Source organism: Arachis duranensis, chromosome 6, assembly GCF_000817695.3.
Source record: "Arachis duranensis cultivar V14167 chromosome 6, aradu.V14167.gnm2.J7QH, whole genome shotgun sequence".
Taxonomy (NCBI): Eukaryota; Viridiplantae; Streptophyta; class Magnoliopsida; order Fabales; family Fabaceae; genus Arachis; species Arachis duranensis.
This window is the reverse complement of record NC_029777.3, coordinates 110,306,926-110,326,683: the sequence shown is the minus strand read 5'-3', so window position 1 is coordinate 110,326,683 and position 19,758 is coordinate 110,306,926. Positions and strand designations below refer to the sequence as shown.

General features: G+C 32.7%; 5 protein-coding genes across 7 annotated transcripts in view; all 5 read right to left on the bottom strand.

Annotated features, from left to right (window-relative positions):
- Positions 1-505: 505 nt before the first annotated feature.
- Positions 506-3,755, bottom strand: LOC107495984 (uncharacterized). 3 transcript variants are annotated; one of them, XR_008010513.1, is made up of 4 exons: positions 2,880-3,755; positions 1,746-2,803; positions 1,522-1,655; positions 506-726 (listed from the first exon to the last, which is right to left on the bottom strand). XR_008010513.1 is itself a non-coding variant. In XM_016117189.3 (3 exons), the coding sequence occupies exons 1-3, from the start codon at positions 3,546-3,548 to the stop codon at positions 1,610-1,612; spliced, it is 1,773 nt and encodes a 590-aa protein (XP_015972675.1). In that variant the 5' UTR covers positions 3,549-3,755; the 3' UTR covers positions 1,450-1,609. The 3 variants fall into 3 exon arrangements, 1 of the variants encoding a protein (XP_015972675.1); XR_008010514.1 differs by lacking the exon at positions 506-726 and adding an exon at positions 811-832; XM_016117189.3 differs by lacking the exon at positions 506-726 and having other exon boundaries at positions 1,450-1,655.
- The window catches only part of LOC127748395 (uncharacterized), a 32,453-nt gene continuing 13,583 nt past the window's right edge, over positions 889-19,758 (bottom strand). Inside the window, exon 4 of the transcript XR_008010515.1 lies at positions 889-1,460. The gene's annotated coding sequence lies outside the window, so the exon portion shown is untranslated. The remainder of the gene's footprint in view (positions 1,461-19,758) is intronic.
- On the bottom strand, positions 5,639-6,346 carry LOC107495916 (pathogenesis-related protein 5-like). The gene has a single exon (XM_016117127.3). It carries the CDS (start codon positions 6,344-6,346, stop codon positions 5,639-5,641), a length of 708 nt encoding a protein of 235 aa, XP_015972613.1.
- Positions 8,702-9,879, bottom strand: LOC107495975 (pathogenesis-related protein 5-like). The gene is made up of 2 exons (XM_016117176.3): positions 9,750-9,879; positions 8,702-9,466 (listed from the first exon to the last, which is right to left on the bottom strand). Exons 1-2 carry the CDS (start codon positions 9,808-9,810, stop codon positions 8,775-8,777), a joined length of 753 nt encoding a protein of 250 aa, XP_015972662.3. The 5' UTR covers positions 9,811-9,879; the 3' UTR covers positions 8,702-8,774.
- Positions 11,279-14,640, bottom strand: LOC107495974 (probable 1-acyl-sn-glycerol-3-phosphate acyltransferase 4). The gene is made up of 4 exons (XM_016117174.3): positions 14,289-14,640; positions 12,631-13,232; positions 12,259-12,389; positions 11,279-11,869 (listed from the first exon to the last, which is right to left on the bottom strand). Exons 2-4 carry the CDS (start codon positions 13,200-13,202, stop codon positions 11,421-11,423), a joined length of 1,152 nt encoding a protein of 383 aa, XP_015972660.1. The 5' UTR covers positions 13,203-13,232; positions 14,289-14,640; the 3' UTR covers positions 11,279-11,420.

Genomic DNA, 19,758 nt, shown 5'->3' with positions numbered 1-19,758 from the left:
GAGTATTTGTCTTGTTAAATAATTATTTTTCAATAATAGGTAGATTTTACTATATCAAAAAGATGTCTAATTAATAAAGCGTGAACTATTTTGTAATGGTAGGTGAATTTTACCATATCAAAAAGAAGATAGACATGGCGTGATGCTAGTAAATTATATATTGAAATTAAAGAGAAATTTGTATGTAAAGAAAAAAAAATTTGTTTTAAGGATATCTTGTACTTGCTTATTAAAATTTGTATGCTTTTGTCAAAAAGATGTATATTATAGGAACTAAACATTTTGTTACTTATCATCTACCATTCAGTTACAAAGAATTAATTATCCTCACAAAATTGGGATACGAAAAAGAAAAACGTGCTTCCAAATTCTATACACACGAATATAGTAGAGGTACAAAATCAGAACTTCATATATTACTAAATAATTTAAATAAAAATAGAGAAAAACGAAAAGTAACGACCAAAAGTAAAGAAGCGGATTAACACTAATAAGTAATAACACTGTCTGTAAAAAAAAGAAAACCTCATTTTTTTTCTCTTCATTAGAAACAAAATTTATTCCCGGATCCAATACAAGATATGCATCTCTTTTTCATTAATTTGTTTACAATTTTTTCTAATATTACATTTATCCGTCAATGACAAACTCATTAGCCAAACTAATCATCTCCATTCCTTCATTCATCCTTCCTTTCCTTTGTGAGAATGAGTTCTTCAAATTTGTCTAAAAGCATCAACAAAAACGATCATCAACTTTCTCTCTCCCCTGCATAACTGGACATATTGCTCTGTCCCACTCAAATTTTAGCAGAGCCAACTTTTGTACATATCTAATTTCACATTGAAGAAAATTCCTTTATGATCTTAAAAGCAAGAAATTTCTAATTACTCTTAGCATGCCAATCATCTTTAGTTTCTAAACCACCTCCCACCTACTACCTTCCTTTTCTTTATTGGGAAAAATATTAAGTTTTTCAACTGTAGCTAACATGTATTGTATACTTTAAATATTTAGATTGTGCAATTCAAACATATATCAATGATCAAAATAATACTGATTTGTGAAACAACAAATGGATCCATCAAATAAAGAGAAATTTGTTCATCATCAATAATCCAAAGAAAAAGGAGTGTTCATCATAAGTTACCCAAAGAGCATCCAAAGGACAAGGCTTATTTATTAACATCCAACCCCACCTATATCTTCCCTCTTCCACTCCCACACAACAAACAAGTTTCGGATGAAATCCCTACCCAACACAAACCTCTAAAATTATTGCCACCAAGCTGATGCTGGTTCCACCTATGAATGTTCTGAATACTAGCTAATTATTTCAGAAGTCTCAAAATTTGACTATTGTCCCAGTCGAACTAAAAACAAAAAATAATAATGATAAAATGGGTGTGAAATTAGAAAAATTGTTGAATAGTCTCAATTCTAGCTAAATACCCAAAAAACTCAGTCTTAAACTTAGATCAAGCATCCTATCTAAATTGTATTCTAAAGTCTAAATCTTACATTTAGCAATTAGGCTTCAATGTATGGGTCCTTGACCGCTTCTCCGAAAATGAATGATGTCACCACCAGTATGATGCACAAAACTAAGCTACAATCCTCCATTTAATTTGGTGTCTTGGTCTCCAACAGCAAACCTGTACAAAGAAACTCAATGGATAGAGTGAGCAAGTTTGAAACAGTATAATAATTATAAACAAAGAGAGCAGAGAAAGGTTCATGCTTACATATAGAGTTTGCTATAGGGACCAACTTTAAGATTACCCTTGGATTCAACCTTGGCGAAAAAATTACCATTCATTTGGAGCTTGACTCTAGCATAAGGAACAAGGTCAGGATCACCACCATGTTCTTCAACAACCTTTTCATCTAGTTCCATGAAGACATACATCAGACTTTCTTCGCTGGTGCAGTGGCAACAGAAAACATATGACACCCGTCCAGTCAGCTCTTCCAAACCATTGACGCGCACATCTGCCACGAGATTCCTCTCGGAAAAGTCATAAATGTACCACATATGGGCAGAGTCAACAATGAGGAGATAATTACTACATGCCAAACGAATGAGTTTCTTAGGAGAAGAATCACGACTTGGTGGTAATTGGCAGTAATAGGATTCCCAAAGGTTGGCCTCGAAGTCATATGAGCTGAGCCACTGATCCTTACCAGAAGAAAAATAAAACATAACGAAGGTCTTTTTACGAGGCTCCGTTCTGTCCTCCCACAAAAAGTAAGATTTAGGAGTCTGGCTTACGTACGTATCATCGGACACTTCCCTTTTTTCCCATAAATCTGATTTTGGATCATAGATTTCAACCCAACATCCACCTCCAATGTCACCCCCAAAGATGCACAACTTGCCATGGTATGGGACTACTGTGGGATCCATCCGGTGGTAGAACATGCTTCCGCATAAACTCCAAATCCAGGTTGAACCGTCATACTTGAGGCACCACATTTTTGCAGGGAAAAAATGTTCCAATTTTAGCTCAAATTCAAATTTTGCTCCATTGTTACACATGATACCACCAGCAATGAACAAGCTACCACCAAGGGAACAAAATCCTTGAAAAGTTGGTAAGTTGGAATCGATTATTAGATCGTCTCCAACAGGCCATTGGGCAGTCACAGGACCTCCATCTTCAAGATCAACACTTCCATTCTTCATAAAGTTGGCCTCCGTGATAGTTAACATCCTGCGCCTGAAGGTTCTTTTTCCATCTACTACATCCACATTTTCCACCAACATATATATGCTTTTTGGATCAGAACAACCAACATCATCCTAGAAGTAGAACAACAATCATAGTGTTTAGAATAAAATTAGATAAGAAATTAAAACGTCATAGTTATAAACTGACCTCAGGTTCAGATTCCCCGCACATGCCATTATCAACCGTATCTCCTGAAACCGTCGCAACAACGCTTTCCCACCACTCTTTAAAATGGTAATAGTATTCAACGTGATCCAAATCCCTAAAATGATTGGCGGCCTTAGCCATCAAATTCTTACCATCCCTTTTGCCCACGACAAATGCAGTGAAATCGCAAGCCTTCACAACAACCGCTCCGATCCCAAAGCTCTCCGCGTTATGAACGAGCCAACTGGCGAAGACCTTTGCTCCTTTGTCGTCGTCCTTTTCGTAGGCGCACCGTCGGGGAGGTTGATTCCAAAAATGCGGAGTTGAATCAACGAGGAGGATGAGGTTCTCCTTGGGTAGATCTTCGGGATCGTAAGTCCGAGCATCTACGACCTCCAAAACGAGGCCTTTCGACTCTAACAAATTGCAGAGGCGCTTCGCTAGGCCTTCTGAAGTTGGAAATCCGATTCGCGAAACGAACAGGATCTTGCCACGTGGATTGCGTTTCGGTTGTTCTTGGTGGAGTGTTATGAGGTTCTCCTTGTTGGGGAAGAGGTGAGACTTGTAGATTAAGAAGAAGGATGCGGCAGTGACCGTGGCGGTGGCCACGCTGGACAGGATAGCGGATACCGATATATCCGCCGGTAACGAAGACAACCAAAGGGGCATTATTGGCGATGCAGCGGCCGCATGCGCGAGCTGCGGAGTTCAACGCCGCTGATGAACGTTCCTCGGTGATCTCGAATGTAAGAGACAGCACCGCCGCCTGGACAAATCCGACGCCGCACTCCTATGAGCTGAGTTTTGATGCAGCCGTTTCAGTTGAGGAAGAAACTGGCGGTGGGGCAGCGATTCGAGATGCGAAGCTTCCCCAACAGTCAACAATCAACACTCACAGTGAGAGGCTCAGGCCACTGTAGTCTGTATGTGTCTTGGGCCTGGAACTAGCCCAACATTTTTTTTACATTTTTTTTGTGACTATTTTTTTTTACATTAAATATATTGTTGGGCCTCTCTATTAATTAATTAATACAACTATCGTAAATTATATATACAATTATTAAAGTAGGTTATGTTTTGTGATTTTATAATATTTTATTTTTACAAATTTTTTTGTCATCTATATTTGCAAGTTGACTTATTTTAACTTTCCAAAATTATTAAAAGTTTAGCTACTAAAACTTTGAGTTACATAAAAATATTTAATTTTGATTTGATTTTCATATTTAAATTATAATAAATTAGTCCATATTCATTATTTTGTAAATTGTTTTTTCTAATATTTAAAAAAATATTTTTTATATTTATTTTTTCATAACAAAAATTATAAATGTATTTAATTAGTTTAAATTAAAATTTAATTTTAATATTTATTTATCACATTTATTAAAACTAGATCTTTTATATTTTACTTTAAGCTTTTAATTTTATCAAAAGAATTTTATAATTAAAAAATTTGAATTAAGTAAATTAACATAATTATCAATATGTATACATTAAATTGAATAAATTTTTCTTTTAAATAAAATATGTTAGTGTTATTTACTATTTCAACTTATCTATAAACAATAAAATTCACATAATTTCATCTTCGAGCTGGAGAGCTCCTGCAACTCACGCCGGTTCACATTCGAAGTGGAACTTCCCATTCGTCCGCTTGGACCAATTAGTGTTTAAGATTGTTCCTCTCTTTCTAAGTGGTACTGCTGTATTGATTTAAACATGCACTAAGAAATTCAGACTTTAAAGATGTTCAAATTTATATGATATTTGCTAGACTCCATCAAGAGAAAACTATTAGTTTTCAATGGTGCTTTTTTACTTTGGTGTGTTCTTGATGTCAATAAAAATTTACCATTCTTATAAATTTTACTGTAGATACAGATTCATATAAATTGATGTCCTTGTTCATAAACGGTGAAAATAAAATCAAAATTCTATAGTCAAAGATGGTTGGTGCAGTTTGTAATGATAACTGATTGCTTACTAAACAAAAAAATCAAAGTTAAAATCTTGTAACTCTGGCGAGATCAAGTTTAAAGGAATTATTCATAATTTATTGCTGAAAAATCCTATCATTTATTGTTATTTTCGATGTGATGGACCTTGGTTCAAATATTTGTTATTTTCATCTGGTTATGTTTATAATATTATATTAAAATGAACTCAACGTTTCGACTTGAATGTTGGTGCTACTACTAAGAATTAGTAGTGTATGTTCATCTTCATTGTTTAAAGCTTAATTTATTTATCAAACTAATAAATTTACTTTTGCAACAAAAAAAAAATCTCGTTAAGATTTGGCCAAAAATAAGGATCACAAGGAAAAAAAAATAATAATTTGAGTTAATTTAAGTTATTTTCATAGGGCAATTTTCTTTTGCATTTTTTACTTGATCCTAAAAGAAAATATAAAATTACTCCTCTAAAAATTCTCGTAGAACAAAAAATACAAAAAAGATAAAAAAAAAAACGTTACATGAAAAAGCAGCTCCTAAATTCTAATTAAATATGATTAAATTAATTAAAATAAAAATTTAAATACAGTTAATTTCATCGTGTGAAGTTGATAGGTGAAAATCTTTAAATAATAATTTAGACAAATCTATCAAATTATTTTTAACGATTTTTCACTATCAACTTCATATAAAGTTAACTACATTCAAGTTTTTCACCGTTAACTAATAAACCAACTCCAAACACCCTTTCTTTTAATACTAACAACTATATAACTCAAAAAAATCCAAGAGATTTAGGACTTATGAGGATTCTGTGGGGCAAAAAGTGATGGTGTAATTTGCTCCAGAACATGTACAAGTGCTCGAAGCATCATCATAAGCATAACTATAAGCTCTTGGACATGCAATCTTAAACATTTTTGAGTAATTTGTAGGTGGGCATGTCTGTGGTGTTCCGTGCTCCCCGGTGCAACAATACTCCGGACTGTTGAATGCCGCACACGCGCTCTTGCATGCAACTACCAAACCGGTAACATCTTTTACCTGTAACTCCTTTGGACAGTTATCATTTAGGTCAGAAACGCAACCAGCATATTGACAGTTACCGGTCCCTCCGGTTGCATGTATCCCTATAGGAACATTGTAACCGTCTACCAAGCTCACATCATAAAAATCCATATTGCCGTTGCCGGCACTTCCAACCGTGAACTCGGCCAGTGTTACCGGCGGAGCACCTCCGCCGATACACTTGAGACCACCGAGACAGTCTCCTGTAGCACATTTGCCGTTACCGGTCCTATCAAAATTACACTCGGTTCTAGCCCAAAAACGTCCTGACCAACCAGCCGGAACATTTGATTGGGCCGAAGAACCGGGTCTTAAAGAAAGATCGGTGTCAAGAATATTTGGGCCATTGCCGGAAAGACTTCCGGGCCAAACATTGTATTTGCAATTGTTTCGTAGGGTGAATAATGTGGCTGATGCAACATTACCTGCCAATATATTCATTCGTGAGTTTTTTTTTTGGGACAAAAATATTCAAGTGCTTTGAAATTATAATTTTAATATACTTGCAATGGCATGCCAAATCCAAAAAAAGGTCACTAGTGTTATGAAAATGTTTTCATAAAGATGATTGATAAAAATTACTAGATGATTAAATTATTTAATATAACATATATCAATATCTTAACTTTTATTTTCACATAAAATTATTTTTAAGTGAGCAAGAAAAAAAGTGAATACAACAATATTTATCATCTGGTAATTAAGAATGATGACAAATTATCAACCAAAACACAAATTAATTTTTTTTTTGGCAAACACGTTTAATTTGAATATAATAAGAAACCCAAGAATGCTGGCCCAAAAGTTAGTTAACCTTCTTTATATCTTAAGGAAAGAAAAAGTTACAAGTCCAAAAAAAAAAACAGAAAAGAAAAAGTTAAGGAAAAAGCTGTGAATAAAAAAGAAAATAAGGCAAAATCTTAAATGGAATTCGGTACCGCGACGGATTAGTTCTTAGTTTGTCAGGTTGGTGGATACCACGAAAAAAAAAAGAAAACAAGGCTGACAAAAGAAAAAAAGAAACAAGAAAGCTAACTTATACACATATATACTATGCCATATGATTAATATGATTAATGTATACTACATAAAGATTAAGGAATAAATAATTATCTAAAAATTAAAAAAAGGTTAATGAATAAATAGTCAAATTGGCAGTAGTATTAAACTATTAATTATTAAATACGCGTGTAAATATACAACAACAACAAAATGCATATATATAAGAATGTAAAAAGAGGGAGTTATTATTGTTATTTACCCAAGAGGATGAATAGCCAGAAGAATGCCTGAGACATTGAGCTCGAGGATATAGTTATGGCTTTGATCGATACAAAAAAGTTGTAAAAGAAAGAAAGAAGGTTTGGGAAATAGAAGGGAAGCAAGGAATAATAATGAGATTGAGAATGAAAATTGAGGGCTAAAGAGAGTTCAATTTATAATTAGTTCAAACCGTAACCATTTTGGAGAAACTATATGATATAATAATTTGGCCCTATCTTTCTGTGATCCATGTAAGGTTGTGGGTGATCTTGTGATGAAACTTTGCCAATTCTGCTGTCCATATATATGATCAATTATACATATTCTATTCGATTTTACATGACAAATAATATAAATGCCAATATCAAATCGGAGTTTTTTTTTTTAAAAAAATACATGTTTTAGTTATATTTAGGATTACGATATTAGAAATGTAGTTTCGCGATATTTTTTATGAGACGAATTGTTTAGACGCTTTTCTTATGGTCTTAAAAAAAGAAGTTTGATAATATTATTCTAGAAAAAAATTTATGTGAAAAAGATTCAAGAAATTTTGAATTAAAATTGAAAGATGTATCACCATAATTCAAAGAATGACCAATTATTCAGTTGATTTTATGGCTAAAAATATTGACTCAAACGTGAAAGAATATGTGAAATGACTTCAGCTTTAGAATGAATACATAATTTCATATGCTTAGATAGGAATCAAGCCAATTAACTTGACTAATTGGTAATTATAGGCTTCATGTTCTCTTATTATCATTTGTTTTCAATTTGTGTTAGAAGTTAAAAACTAATTTAATTTGAATGAAATAAACATATATGCATAAAAAATTTTCTTAATTAACTTTTAAAATTATAATTTATATACATTTGAAAAAAAATTCAAGCTCCACCAATGCTGGTATATGAATTAATGAATGAATGTCTTATAATTGTTACACGTCACTCAATCACAATGATGTTAACTTTTATCTAATATCCTATCAAAAAGTTTCTTTTTTCTACGTGGACTTTTTCTGGTATCTCTAGAAGACTTAATGATATCAATGCATTTTAAATACTTTTGGTTAAAAATCTATCATATATATATCCTATTCGGAATGAAATACTAATGTTCTACAATTAGTATTTAATTATATTTACTTTATATATATCAAATTTATTATTCAGTCACACGTGCACCTATAAACACACAAGATAACTTAATTGATTTGTTATCATTATTATTATTATTATTTTTAAACTTAAAAGGAAAAACTATTTGGATATGCCCCTATATAAGGTCTTTCTGAGGAAAACATTATCTGTTAATGTTGTATTAAGCGAAATTAATTAAGTCTGTTATGATTCAAGTTTAATCAATGAAGAGCATAATACCGAAAAGAATGTTACTTTAGATAGAATTAGGAATCTTTCATAACTTATGTACCAAAATTAATTTTTATATATATAACATGTTTCTAACATATTTTGGTACAATATACTAGAATTGGTTTAAAAAAAAAAACAAATCAATAAATTCTTGATACATATTGATTTTGATCATTATTTCAGGTTTTGTCATAATCAAATAACATTAACTATATTGACATATGAGGAACTAAGATGATCCTGCGGGGCAAAAAGTGATGGTGTAATTTGCACCTGAGCATGTAAAAGTGCTTGAAGCATCATCATAAGCGTAACTATAAGCTCTTGGACATGCATTCTTAAACATCTTTGAGTAATTCGTAGGTGAGCACGTTTGTGGCGTTGAGTGCTCCCCGGTGCAACAATACTTCGGGGTGTTAAACGCCACACACGCGCTCTTACATGCTACTACCGAACCCGTATCATCTTTTACTTGCAACTCCTTTGGGCAGTAACCATTCAGGTCATTTTCGCAACCTGCGTATTGACAATTACCGGTTCCTCCGGTTGCCCGTACTCCAATGGCCACATTGTAACCATCCACCAAGCTTACGTCATAAAAATCTTTGTTGCCGTTGGTCGCACTTCCGGTGGTGAATTCCACTAGTGTCACTGGTGGAACGCCTCCACCAGTGCACTTGAGGCCACCGGGACAGTCTCCGGTGGCACATTTGCCATTACCAGCCATATCGAAGTTACATCCGGTTCTACCCCAGAATCGTCCTGACCAGCCAGCTGGGGCGGTCATCTGGACCAAAGAACCGGATGTTAGAGAAAGACCGGTGTCAAGAATGGTCGGGTCATTGCCGGAAAGTGTTCCAGGCCAAACAGTGTATTTGCAATTGTTTTGTAGGGTAAACAATGTAGCTGATGCTACATTACCTGCAAATATATTCATCCATAAAAATAATTACAATCAAGTCCTTTGAACCATAAGTTTTACTTATTCACCCATGTAATTACCATTCAAAGATAATATTGCATATGTAAGAAACTGAAAACACTTTAGGCTTAAATAGTTTATTTATATATACAATATGTCATGATTACAATACATGACATAGAAATTAATTTATTAATCATGATCTGTATTGTTTACTTAGCTTAATTAAAGAAAATGTTTACATATGTAAAGGAAATAAAAGAAGAGGGAATTGTTGTTTACCTAAGAGGAGGAAAAGCCAGAAGGTTGCACAAGACTTTGAGCTTAATGAGGTTAGGGCCATGGCTTTGACAGAAAAGTAGTGCAGAGAAATAGGAAGGGGAAGGAAAGTGAAGCAAAGAAGAGTGTTGAAGTGATAATAATGAGAATGAAAAATTGAGGGCCAAAGGGACTTCAATTTATAATTGTACATTATATTGGTGGACCGTAACACTTTTGAAGTAATTATGATATAACAATTTGTCCCTATCTTTTTGTGAACGAGGATGTAAGCTAAGATTGTGGGACATGTTGTGATGGGATGTGCCAACTCTACCGGCCTTAATCCATTATTATATCTCTATATTATATAGTATTTTATGCGTATGAGTATATTATATCTCTGTGGATATGTTGATAATAGATTAGCTCAATGGTCGCACATGTTGGTATGTTACTTTAATTTCGTTGGTATTTAGGGTGTTATTAGTTTTCAGTTTCCAAACTATGATGAAAACAGCAAGTATATCCAAATGTCTTTCTATTTCTACACTTTTTACTCACGAACTTGTGGTTTGAATAATAACACGTGACTACGTGAGTTGTGACTCCCCTTTTTGTGACTTGGCAAGGGACAAACAACGTAGGACACAAAAAGGAATTGATGGGTCACGTATGTTGAAACTCTATCTTTAATAAGTTTGGAAGAAAGAAAGAAACGAGAAACAAATCATGACCATGGAAAGAAGATATAATCATTGTTCTAACTTCTCAACTAAACATTTTCCATTTATAGTTAATCACCTAATTGATCTTTGAAAGAAAGGCCGAACACGGAATGGGTCACAACAAAGTACTAAAGTACCATTGTGATCATCGAGAGATTGGTTTGCTGACAAAAGATCAGTCAATTCAAATATTGATAATTATTTTATAGTACTTAAATGATTAATTATGTTCCATTTGACAACTGACATGTTCATAGTACAACTCATATCTTGGGGGCAAAATTATACTTTTAAAATTAACATGGACATTCCCACCATTTAATATTGAATTAAATAAGGAAAAAGTAATATGTAATGAATGAAGCACATCAAAACTTCAGTTTTTTAAGTTCCTTCCTAGATCTATCGATCTGCTCTCTAAAAATGATTTAGAAAATACTAATAGAATGTATTAACATTATAAAATTATGTAATTAAATTCATTTGGATGATTTTTTAAGCAATTAGTGTAGAATAATTACTTTTTTTGGTTGCCCATGATATTTCCAACCCCAACAAGCCAAGGACTAATTCGTCATAGATCTAAACTTCATTAAGAGTTTGTCGCTGGCCAATAAGTTGTTGCATGCATAAGATGGGATTCGATTCCCTAACACCTGCTTAAGCAAACGAGAGAGCTGACCGCTCGACAAACCCAAATTAGTTTGTAAAATAATTACTTTATTGATCCATCAATGTATAATTGAATGATTATGTAGAATTTCCAAATTAAAGTTGAAACAGATGTTATGCCACTAGGTTTAAATAAAATATAATTTTGAATAAAGATGCTATACCAGATACCTGAATTGCAACAATTGTACAATTGTGACCCTAATTTCCTGAATTCCCAACAAACAGCAACAAATGATTTACAATTCAAATATCAATTCCAAAATTGTACATTGGCCACTTACAATTAACAACATTATCCACTCTTTTGTTTCTTGCTATTAAAGAGTGCATTAACATAGAATGTAAAAGGCATCAATTGAAAATCATAGCGCGTTGAAATAGCAAGATACGCACATGATAGACCTACGTATAACTTGAACAAAATGTGAGAGAAAAAGGTGAAATATGTGAACAGCGCGGTGAAAGCAACCACCAAAGTATAAGTAACGATGCACTTGGATGTTGAAAGTTGCTTTTCATTTATTTGGTTAGGGAAATGACCTTGAACCTTGAAATCAGAGAGCAATTGATCCTTCTTCTGGAATGCGTTCATTAGCCATGAAGCAGCTTCAGTTTCACAAGCTGGAATCCCGTCCACCGGAATCCGCAAAACATGTAGGTGGACTTCAGACGGATCCACACCGAAGACATTGTCCAGAAAAGTTGGACATTGATTTTTATACGCGATAGTCACATCATACACTGCAGGCAATACGGCCATGAAGTTCAGCATATGAACATACTTAAAAAGATTAATAGATTTTGAGAAGAAAATAACATCACGAGTCACTTGAAATATTGTGCAACTGTAATGTGAAAATAATCAAGCACGAACTAACGGTGAAATTAGGTCTATGAACTGGAATATATTTCTACGGGAGACCGATGGAACATAAACGTCATGAACACACATACATAAAGTATGTAAACTACATCATAATAATTCTACAACTACTAAAAGTTTCAAAAGGGTTGTCAGATATAAATTGCTAGCACTGCATAATTTCTAAAATAGGCACCAGTGAGACATTATGAAGGAGTGACTGAATGAGTATCATAGGAAAATTGGAGCAAGGAATTATAATAGAAACCTGCATCCAATGAGCCTCGTAGAGCTTCCAAGCAAGCATGAAACCCTTTTGTTTTTGGCAGCAACACATTTTTCAGCACAGGTAGCCCAACTTCAGAAGCATATTTTTGACTATTTTGACTCTTCTGTTCACTGCATAAAAGCAAAAAACATATTAATGGTGCTCCTTAATTGAATTATATATTGCTTAGTTGTATGGTTAACATGAAGCCCAAATTTTAGCATGATAGTGGTTATACAAACTTAAATGCATGCATTCAAAATTTAAATACTTTTTTGAACTGATATGAGTTCAGTTCATTATCAAATGATGATGCAAGACTTGGTAAGTCAAAAAGATGAGATCTAAGGTGAGAGGGATAGGTGGTAATACGTATAATCGGTTCCTTCTGGAAAAAGTGCTAGCCATAAAGGATCTTGACGATCCTTTAGTGCCGAAAGCTTATGGTGCAGTATTTTCTCATCTATCTCCCACTTCCTCTCCACTGCAATGAACTCCAGAATGTGAAATCCCCAACCAAATATAGGCAATTTCATCAAGCTGCTTTTAAGGATGTATTTTATGCATCCAAGTCTTCCCTTACGAAGTGCAAGATTCCACAAGTACATCCAATCAACCTCAGTTCTGTGATTAGCAATAAGTAAAACACGTTCCTTTGACGGAACACTATCACCAGAAAAGACAACTTTAGTTTTGTTTATCTTTTCAAATAGAAAGGGCCACAGAGCTAACCAAAGCGAAAAGATGAATGACACTGTCTTCCTACTACAATGTGTGCTGAAAAGCCTCAACGCTACAACTGCCACTGGTGCAAAATAGATTAAGAACATAAAAGCTGTGGAAAGAAACACCATTAAACATAACAGACCCCTTAACAACCTAAGAGAGGTCAGGGGTTGGTGCTTTAGTTTAGTATCGGATTTAAGAGGGCTGCAAACATCCATCTTCTTCAAGGAACTGTTGATAACTTCCCTCTGCAATAATTGTGGTTTAATATTATTGCACGATTCCCAAAATTCTGGACAAAAATAGTAGCAGGTACAACAACAATAGCATAAATTTTCACATTATTTACAACAAGCAAAATAGGGTAGCAATCAATTTATGTGACAAAGTTCTGCCCGGATTAAAATGCTCTGTTATGTAAATTGGGCAATCGCATAATGAAATGGTCCAAAGTTAAAAGAAAACTTAATCAACAATATCAATGATCTTAATTTGAAGGCTCTCAATGTCTTAAGATTAAGTGGCAAGGTTCTGAATTGCTTCTTCCGTTTTTACAGTGATGTTTCAGCTAAATTTGTAGCAGAGTTACTTATAACGGATATAGATTTAGTTGAGGTACAAACATATGTAATCCTCGGTTACCAGAGGAACAACAAAGTATGTACTGAAACTTGTTTTAGTTTCCATTTCCACTTTCTAACATTTTCCACTTTTAGATTTTGCGAGAAAATCCCAAGAAAAAAGAGTGGAAAAACACTAAAATGAAAATAGACACCAAACAGGCCTCAGATTCCCCAATTTACTCTCATTCAATCGTTTGATACAATAAAATTTACAAGCAAAGACAACGTGTAATTCAATTATTGGCAAGCACACTTAACAAAGAAGTAAAACCATGGAATTTCTTGTGTTATAGGAATCAGAGTGATTGAACAGTTGGCGTCAAATAAACGCTCCAAATCCAAAATCACTGTTTCTATTAGTATTTGATACGTACGTAAGTCCTTGATTCCAATCCAGTATGCCAAGTACACGTACGAGTTTAGAATCTCAAAATCTTTGTTTTTACGATAACAAGCATCCTAATCCTAATCCTAATCATGATCATAATCATAATCATAAACTCGCGCGCGCACAGTAATCAGGAATTAAAAATCCTAATCCTGAATTAATTAAAAAAAAAAAGAAAAACCTAAAAAGGCAGAGACACATAAGTGATAAATCAGAGAAAAGCGCATGTCGAATTGAAATATTAAAATCGAAGGAGTTAAAAGCTGAGTGGAAAGAAAGAAAAAGTAACTGACCTGGCGAGGGAACTGGTTGTTGTGAAGCTTGTGTGTGAGAGAGAGTGTGAAGTTATATAGTGTTAGTGTGTTGCAATGTTATTGTTTAAAAGAAGAAGAAGCAATGAAACAGGGAAGGGGAATAACGAAGGATTGAGGAATGAATAGTTGGAATATCGAATTCCGAGGGCGTGTTTGTTTGTTAGTATTGGAAGCGGTGTTAGCAGAAGAAGAGAAGAGAAGGGATAGAAGGACACGATAGCTTTGGAATTAGTTTCATTTCGTTTTCTTGTCTTGTGTTCTGCCTCCACTCTCTCTTTCTCATCCAGATCTCTTTCTTTCTTTCTTTGCTCTTCTCTCCTGCTATCGCTTCTATTGTTTCCACCCTTTTTTTCTTATATATTTGTATTCTTCTAGTTTAGGTTTATCTGTTACTTTCTCTGAATTTCGAGATATTGGTCCCTCAATTTATATACCGATTTTAATTTAGTCTTAGTCACCAAAAAAAAATATTTAATTTAGTCTTTAAAATTTTAATTTATTTTATTTAATTTTTAAATTTTATTAATATAACTCATGTTAATTTTTAAAATAATTTTCGATGCATAAATATTAACATAATATTAATGTAGACAATTAAATATTATATTAAATTTTGTAAAACGACGTCATTTTTATTTTCGCATTTAGATAGCTCAAAAAAATATTACAAGTAATATTTATTGAAAATTTTTTTCTAAAACAAGTAATTTGACGTCGTTTTGGATATTTGAACGTCAAAATCAAAACGGCGGTATTACAAGTTTTAACATATTATTTAGTTGTTTACGTCGACACTTCATTAATATTTTGTGCCAAAAATTGTCCCAGGACTAATGTGGGTTGCTTTTATAAAGTTTAGGGACTAAAAAAAATCATTAAAATTTCAGAAACTAAATTGAGACTCGTGTACAAATTTTGGGATCGAATTGAGTATTAACTTTTGAATTTCGCTGCACTAGAATACAAATTTCATATTGTTTTTTATCAGCTATGTTATGTGTACTCTAGTCATTAAAATCAACCACTAGTATAAAATATATATTAGAATATAAATACACATTAAAAATAAATTAAATCACACATGTATTTATACATAAATATATATTAAGAACTTATTTTAATAGCTGATTTTAATATATAAATAACATTTTCATTTTTAGCTCGTATATCTTGTAGAGTTATTTTCGTATAAATTTAATAATTTTTAGTTATTAATTTTATATGAAAATAACTATAATAGTATTTATTTTTTTTAAATTTTTTAATAACATTCAATTTGGTCTCTTTTATTTTTTTTTAAATTAAAATATATTTTTTAACAAAATAAAAATAATAAAAAATCCTAATTATTTGTTGAATTTAAATTTAATACATTATTAAGGTAAAAAAGTTTTATAATGTGAATTAATTGTTTATTGTCAATTAATAAAAATAATTTTATACATAGTAAATGAACAAAAAATATTTTTGTCTTATTTTTCACATAATAAATGAACAAAAAGTATCTTTTTCTTATTTTATTCAAACATAATTAATAAATAAAAAAAAATTACATGAGAAATCAAAACATAAAATTATTTTTATTTTTTGTAAAAGATCTTTTCTAAAGATGACGTCCAACCAAGCCCATAGTATAAGAGTACAATGAGAATTCTGATATAGCTCCGTTACAGTACAAAAGAACAATAAGAATATTGTTGTTGTTCAAAATACAGGAGAATAATGAGAAACCTTCTCAATTTCAACCCATACAGCAAGCCCAACAACCTCAAGAAGTGTCATTAAAAAAATCCAACAAAAAAAGAAAAAGTAAATTGATGCAATTTCGAATAAATATGTAGTCTATTTCTAAGAACATAAAAATGACATTGGTTTGACAGAAAATGATCTAATTAATTTTTTTTCAATCATACAAAGTTCTAACTCTAAAAAGTAGATCGATACAAACAAAAAAAAGATAAAATTTATAAAAAATAATGATATTTGGAATCTCATAAAATTATCTAAAAGTGTGAAATCAATCGGTTATAAATGAATATTTAAAACCAAAATAAATTTTAAGAATAATGTCAACAAATATAAAACTTGTATAATCGCTAAAGACTTTTAAAAAATTAAATAATTTTCTAACAAAATTACTATCGGTTTAGAGCTTGATTCTGGCTAAAGAACAATGTTAATATAATGATTAGAATGAGTAAATGACTCTTCCTCAATCTCCATTTCATTATGTATTCATGAAGACATAAATCAGACTTTATTTGCTTATGTGATGACACCATTTCCAAGTAGAACAATCATATTTGAGGCACTACATATTTAATTTAATACGTTAAATTAATTATAATGAGAGTATATAAAAAATACATAAGGTATAATTATTTATAAACTAAAAACATTTTTTAAGTGGTTAATTATGTATTTTTTATATATTTATTATATATTTTTATTATAATTAATTATAATCATATATTAAATAATTAAAAAATTAAATTAATTTTTATTCTAATTAACATATACTAAAGTGTCTAACTAATTAGAGTTTAACTCACATCTATTACTAATAAAAGATAATCTAAGTAACACTGATTTTTTTTTCTATATCGACATACTAAATGTTATAATATACAATTAAACATAGCTTGGCTTCTTCATATTATATTGAATAATACATACCCTAACAATATTGAACACAAAAAATTTTATACTTAGTACCAACTATTTTCTATCATTTGAATTTATATATAACAATTGTTTTTATTTTATAACTTATTGTATCATATGATTTTTTATTTAAATTAAATAAATATAGTAACTATATCTCGGATGCTATAATACTGTGCTGTGATACTGTGCTGTAATAGGGTGATGCTGAGTTATATTATGAATACTGAACATCTGAGATAAGCACGTTTTGTGAATGGGATCTCAGTACCTGAGATAAGAACAACTCGGTAATTAACTCTTCAGCATTCGAGATATAGTCAAGGATTTAATTAGGGTCTCAGCACTCAAAATATGTATATTATGGTTTAGATGTCTCTGCACCCAAGATATGTTGGAGAATAAGTCTATTTATAGAGGTCATTCCAAAACCTCCCCTCACACAATTGACAAACCAATTTTTTTCTTTCTCTTCTTTCTGTTTTGTTCAAATAGAGAAATCAATTCTTCTTTATTGTGGTATATCCTAATGGGATAGGCAGACACGGTGATAAAGAAGTGATTTTCAAATCTAATAAGACTATCATATTGTGCACTAACCGGGTTGATAATCTGGATGTGCTAAAGATAGTCATGCTGAGCAATATGGAAGGAGTAGGTACAAAGGAGGTTGAGCGGGTTGCATATAGATTTTTGCACGCGCTTCCGAATGGTGAATTTACCAATCGGTTATTTTGGATTGATGGGGATCAGCACGTGAGAGTAATGTTTGACGTACATGCACGACTAATGCTGCAACATGTGATGGAGTTGTATGTTGCGGTCCGTGATGTGGTTGTTTGTGGTGGGCCGTCTTCTTCGACTTCTGAAGTTTTTCCGCTCGAGGCTACACCGATCCACTACGCCCAGTCTCATGATAGTGCTGACGAGGACGACAACGAGGACAATTTAACTTATGTTGCTGGGTCCGGGTCGTCAAGTGATACAGTGGATTAAGATGAGTATGTGCCAGAGACTCCGGTCGGTAGTGTTAGTAGGTTTTTCCTGCCTCCCCCTTCGGTCATTCCTCGACTGTCTAATGTTCTGAGTCATTATCAGACGTTACACTTGGACGCAATGCAGTCGGACGATCTTTTGAATTCTGGTGACGGGAAGGATTACAACACGGATGGTGGGGTGGAATTCCGAATTGGGTATAGGTTCAGGAACCGTGAAGTAAGGGTGTAATCGGTACGGTTTGGTTCGGTTTTGGACTGAAAACCAACCGAACCGACTTGGTCGGTTCTACAATGAAACCAACCGTTCGGTTTATTGCTTTTTGGACAATCGAACCGAACCGAACTAATAGCGATTTAGTTCGGTTTTTTTGGGTTTTTTAAACCTAATAATCATAATTTAAATTACCATAAAATAAAGTTTAAAACTGTCAATAAACTAGAATGACAAGAGAAAAGTCAATACAAATTCAACTTAATTAAACATGAAACAAAGACAATTAAAAATGTCTAGCAAACAACAAAAATAACGCACTTTAAAACATACTAAAAACCAAAACAGCCACTTTAAACCAAATAAAAACCAAACAGCTACCATGCCTAATCTGAATCCACACCAGACTCATCATCATCTTCTCCGGTTGGTGCAATTTCTACAAAAACAAAACAAAGAAATCAATATAGATTATAAACATAAACATAATATAGATTATAAATTATAAACATAAATTATGAAAGGAACTTCAAATTTCTTTTTTGCATACCTAATTCAAGTTTCTCAAACTCCTCAATAAGCTCCTCAAAATTAGTTGTTATTGGAGAAGCATGAAGCCAATTTTATGTGCAAATTAATGCCTCAAATGTCTTTAGAGTTAAAGAACTCCTATAGTTGTTAAGCACTCTTCCACCAGTGCTAAAAGCCGATTCTAAAGCAACAGTCGAGACCGGCATTGCTAAGACATCTCTAGCTATTTGGGATAAGATAGGATACTTGCTAGAATTTACCTTCCACCATTTCAATATGTCAAAAGTATTTTGATCACGAGACTTCTCTAAACCATCCATCAAATACAAATCCACCTCATTCTTGTTGATGGTCTCATGAAAATGCACCTCCTTGAAAAAATCACTAGCCATGTTGCCATCAGGTACTCCCACATCTGATGCATCATCCATTGTTGCTGAAGTAAAAGATCTACCCCCATTATTTGCATTCACATAGCATTCAAACATCTTGGAAAAGGTCTCTTTCACTTTGAATCCAAAAAAATCAGCATCATTCTTATCATATAACTTTTTAAAGCTAAAGTTCACAAACTTCAACTTGTATCTAGGATCAAGAACCACAGCAACAAAAATAATCATATTGATATCTTTTATGTTACCCCAGTACTTGTCATACTTAAACTTCATCCTCGTAGCCATATTCCCAAGTAATGGATCTCGACAACCACAAGAAGCCTTGAACACTTGCAAGATCTTACAAAACTCATGAAAATATTGAGAAGAAGTCACAAGCAAACTACCAGACATACTCTTTGTAACATTATGAAAACTTTTCAAGAATTCCATAAAGTGTTTTGCATTGTCCCAATCAAGATTCCTCAGAATATCACCTTGCATTAGAGCATATTTTGTATCTCTCTCCCCTAATCTCTTGAACGCCTTTTGAAACTTCAAACCACTTTCAAGCATGGTTTGTTGCCACTGCTTAGGATTTGTTGCGATGGCTTATGACTGGACGACAGCGTGGACTCAAGACTGCACGAGGGTGCAAACTGGACGATGCT

Bases quoted from the DNA above. Each gene is read 5' to 3' on its own strand.
- LOC107495916 (XM_016117127.3), bottom strand. From the start codon at position 6,346: ATGAATATATTGGCAGGTAATGTTGCATCAGCCACATTATTCACCCTA.
- LOC107495974 (XM_016117174.3), bottom strand. From the start codon at position 13,202: ATGGATGTTTGCAGCCCTCTTAAATCCGATACTAAACTAAAGCACCAA. The intron at 12,390-12,630 runs GTATTACCACCT...GCTTTTATGCAG, and splicing joins CCAGAAGGAACCGATTATAC to TGAACAGAAGAGTCAAAATA. The intron at 11,870-12,258 runs GTTTCTATTATA...TATTGCCTGCAG, and splicing joins ACGAGGCTCATTGGATGCAG to TGTATGATGTGACTATCGCG.
- LOC107495975 (XM_016117176.3), bottom strand. From the start codon at position 9,810: ATGGCCCTAACCTCATTAAGCTCAAAGTCTTGTGCAACCTTCTGGCTT. The intron at 9,467-9,749 runs GTAAACAACAAT...ATATATTTGCAG, and splicing joins CTGGCTTTTCCTCCTCTTAG to GTAATGTAGCATCAGCTACA.
- LOC107495984 (XM_016117189.3), bottom strand. From the start codon at position 3,548: ATGCCCCTTTGGTTGTCTTCGTTACCGGCGGATATATCGGTATCCGCT. The intron at 2,804-2,879 runs GTCAGTTTATAA...TTCTACTTCTAG, and splicing joins GCGGGGAATCTGAACCTGAG to GATGATGTTGGTTGTTCTGA. The intron at 1,656-1,745 runs GTAAGCATGAAC...TTCTTTGTACAG, and splicing joins CCCTATAGCAAACTCTATAT to GTTTGCTGTTGGAGACCAAG.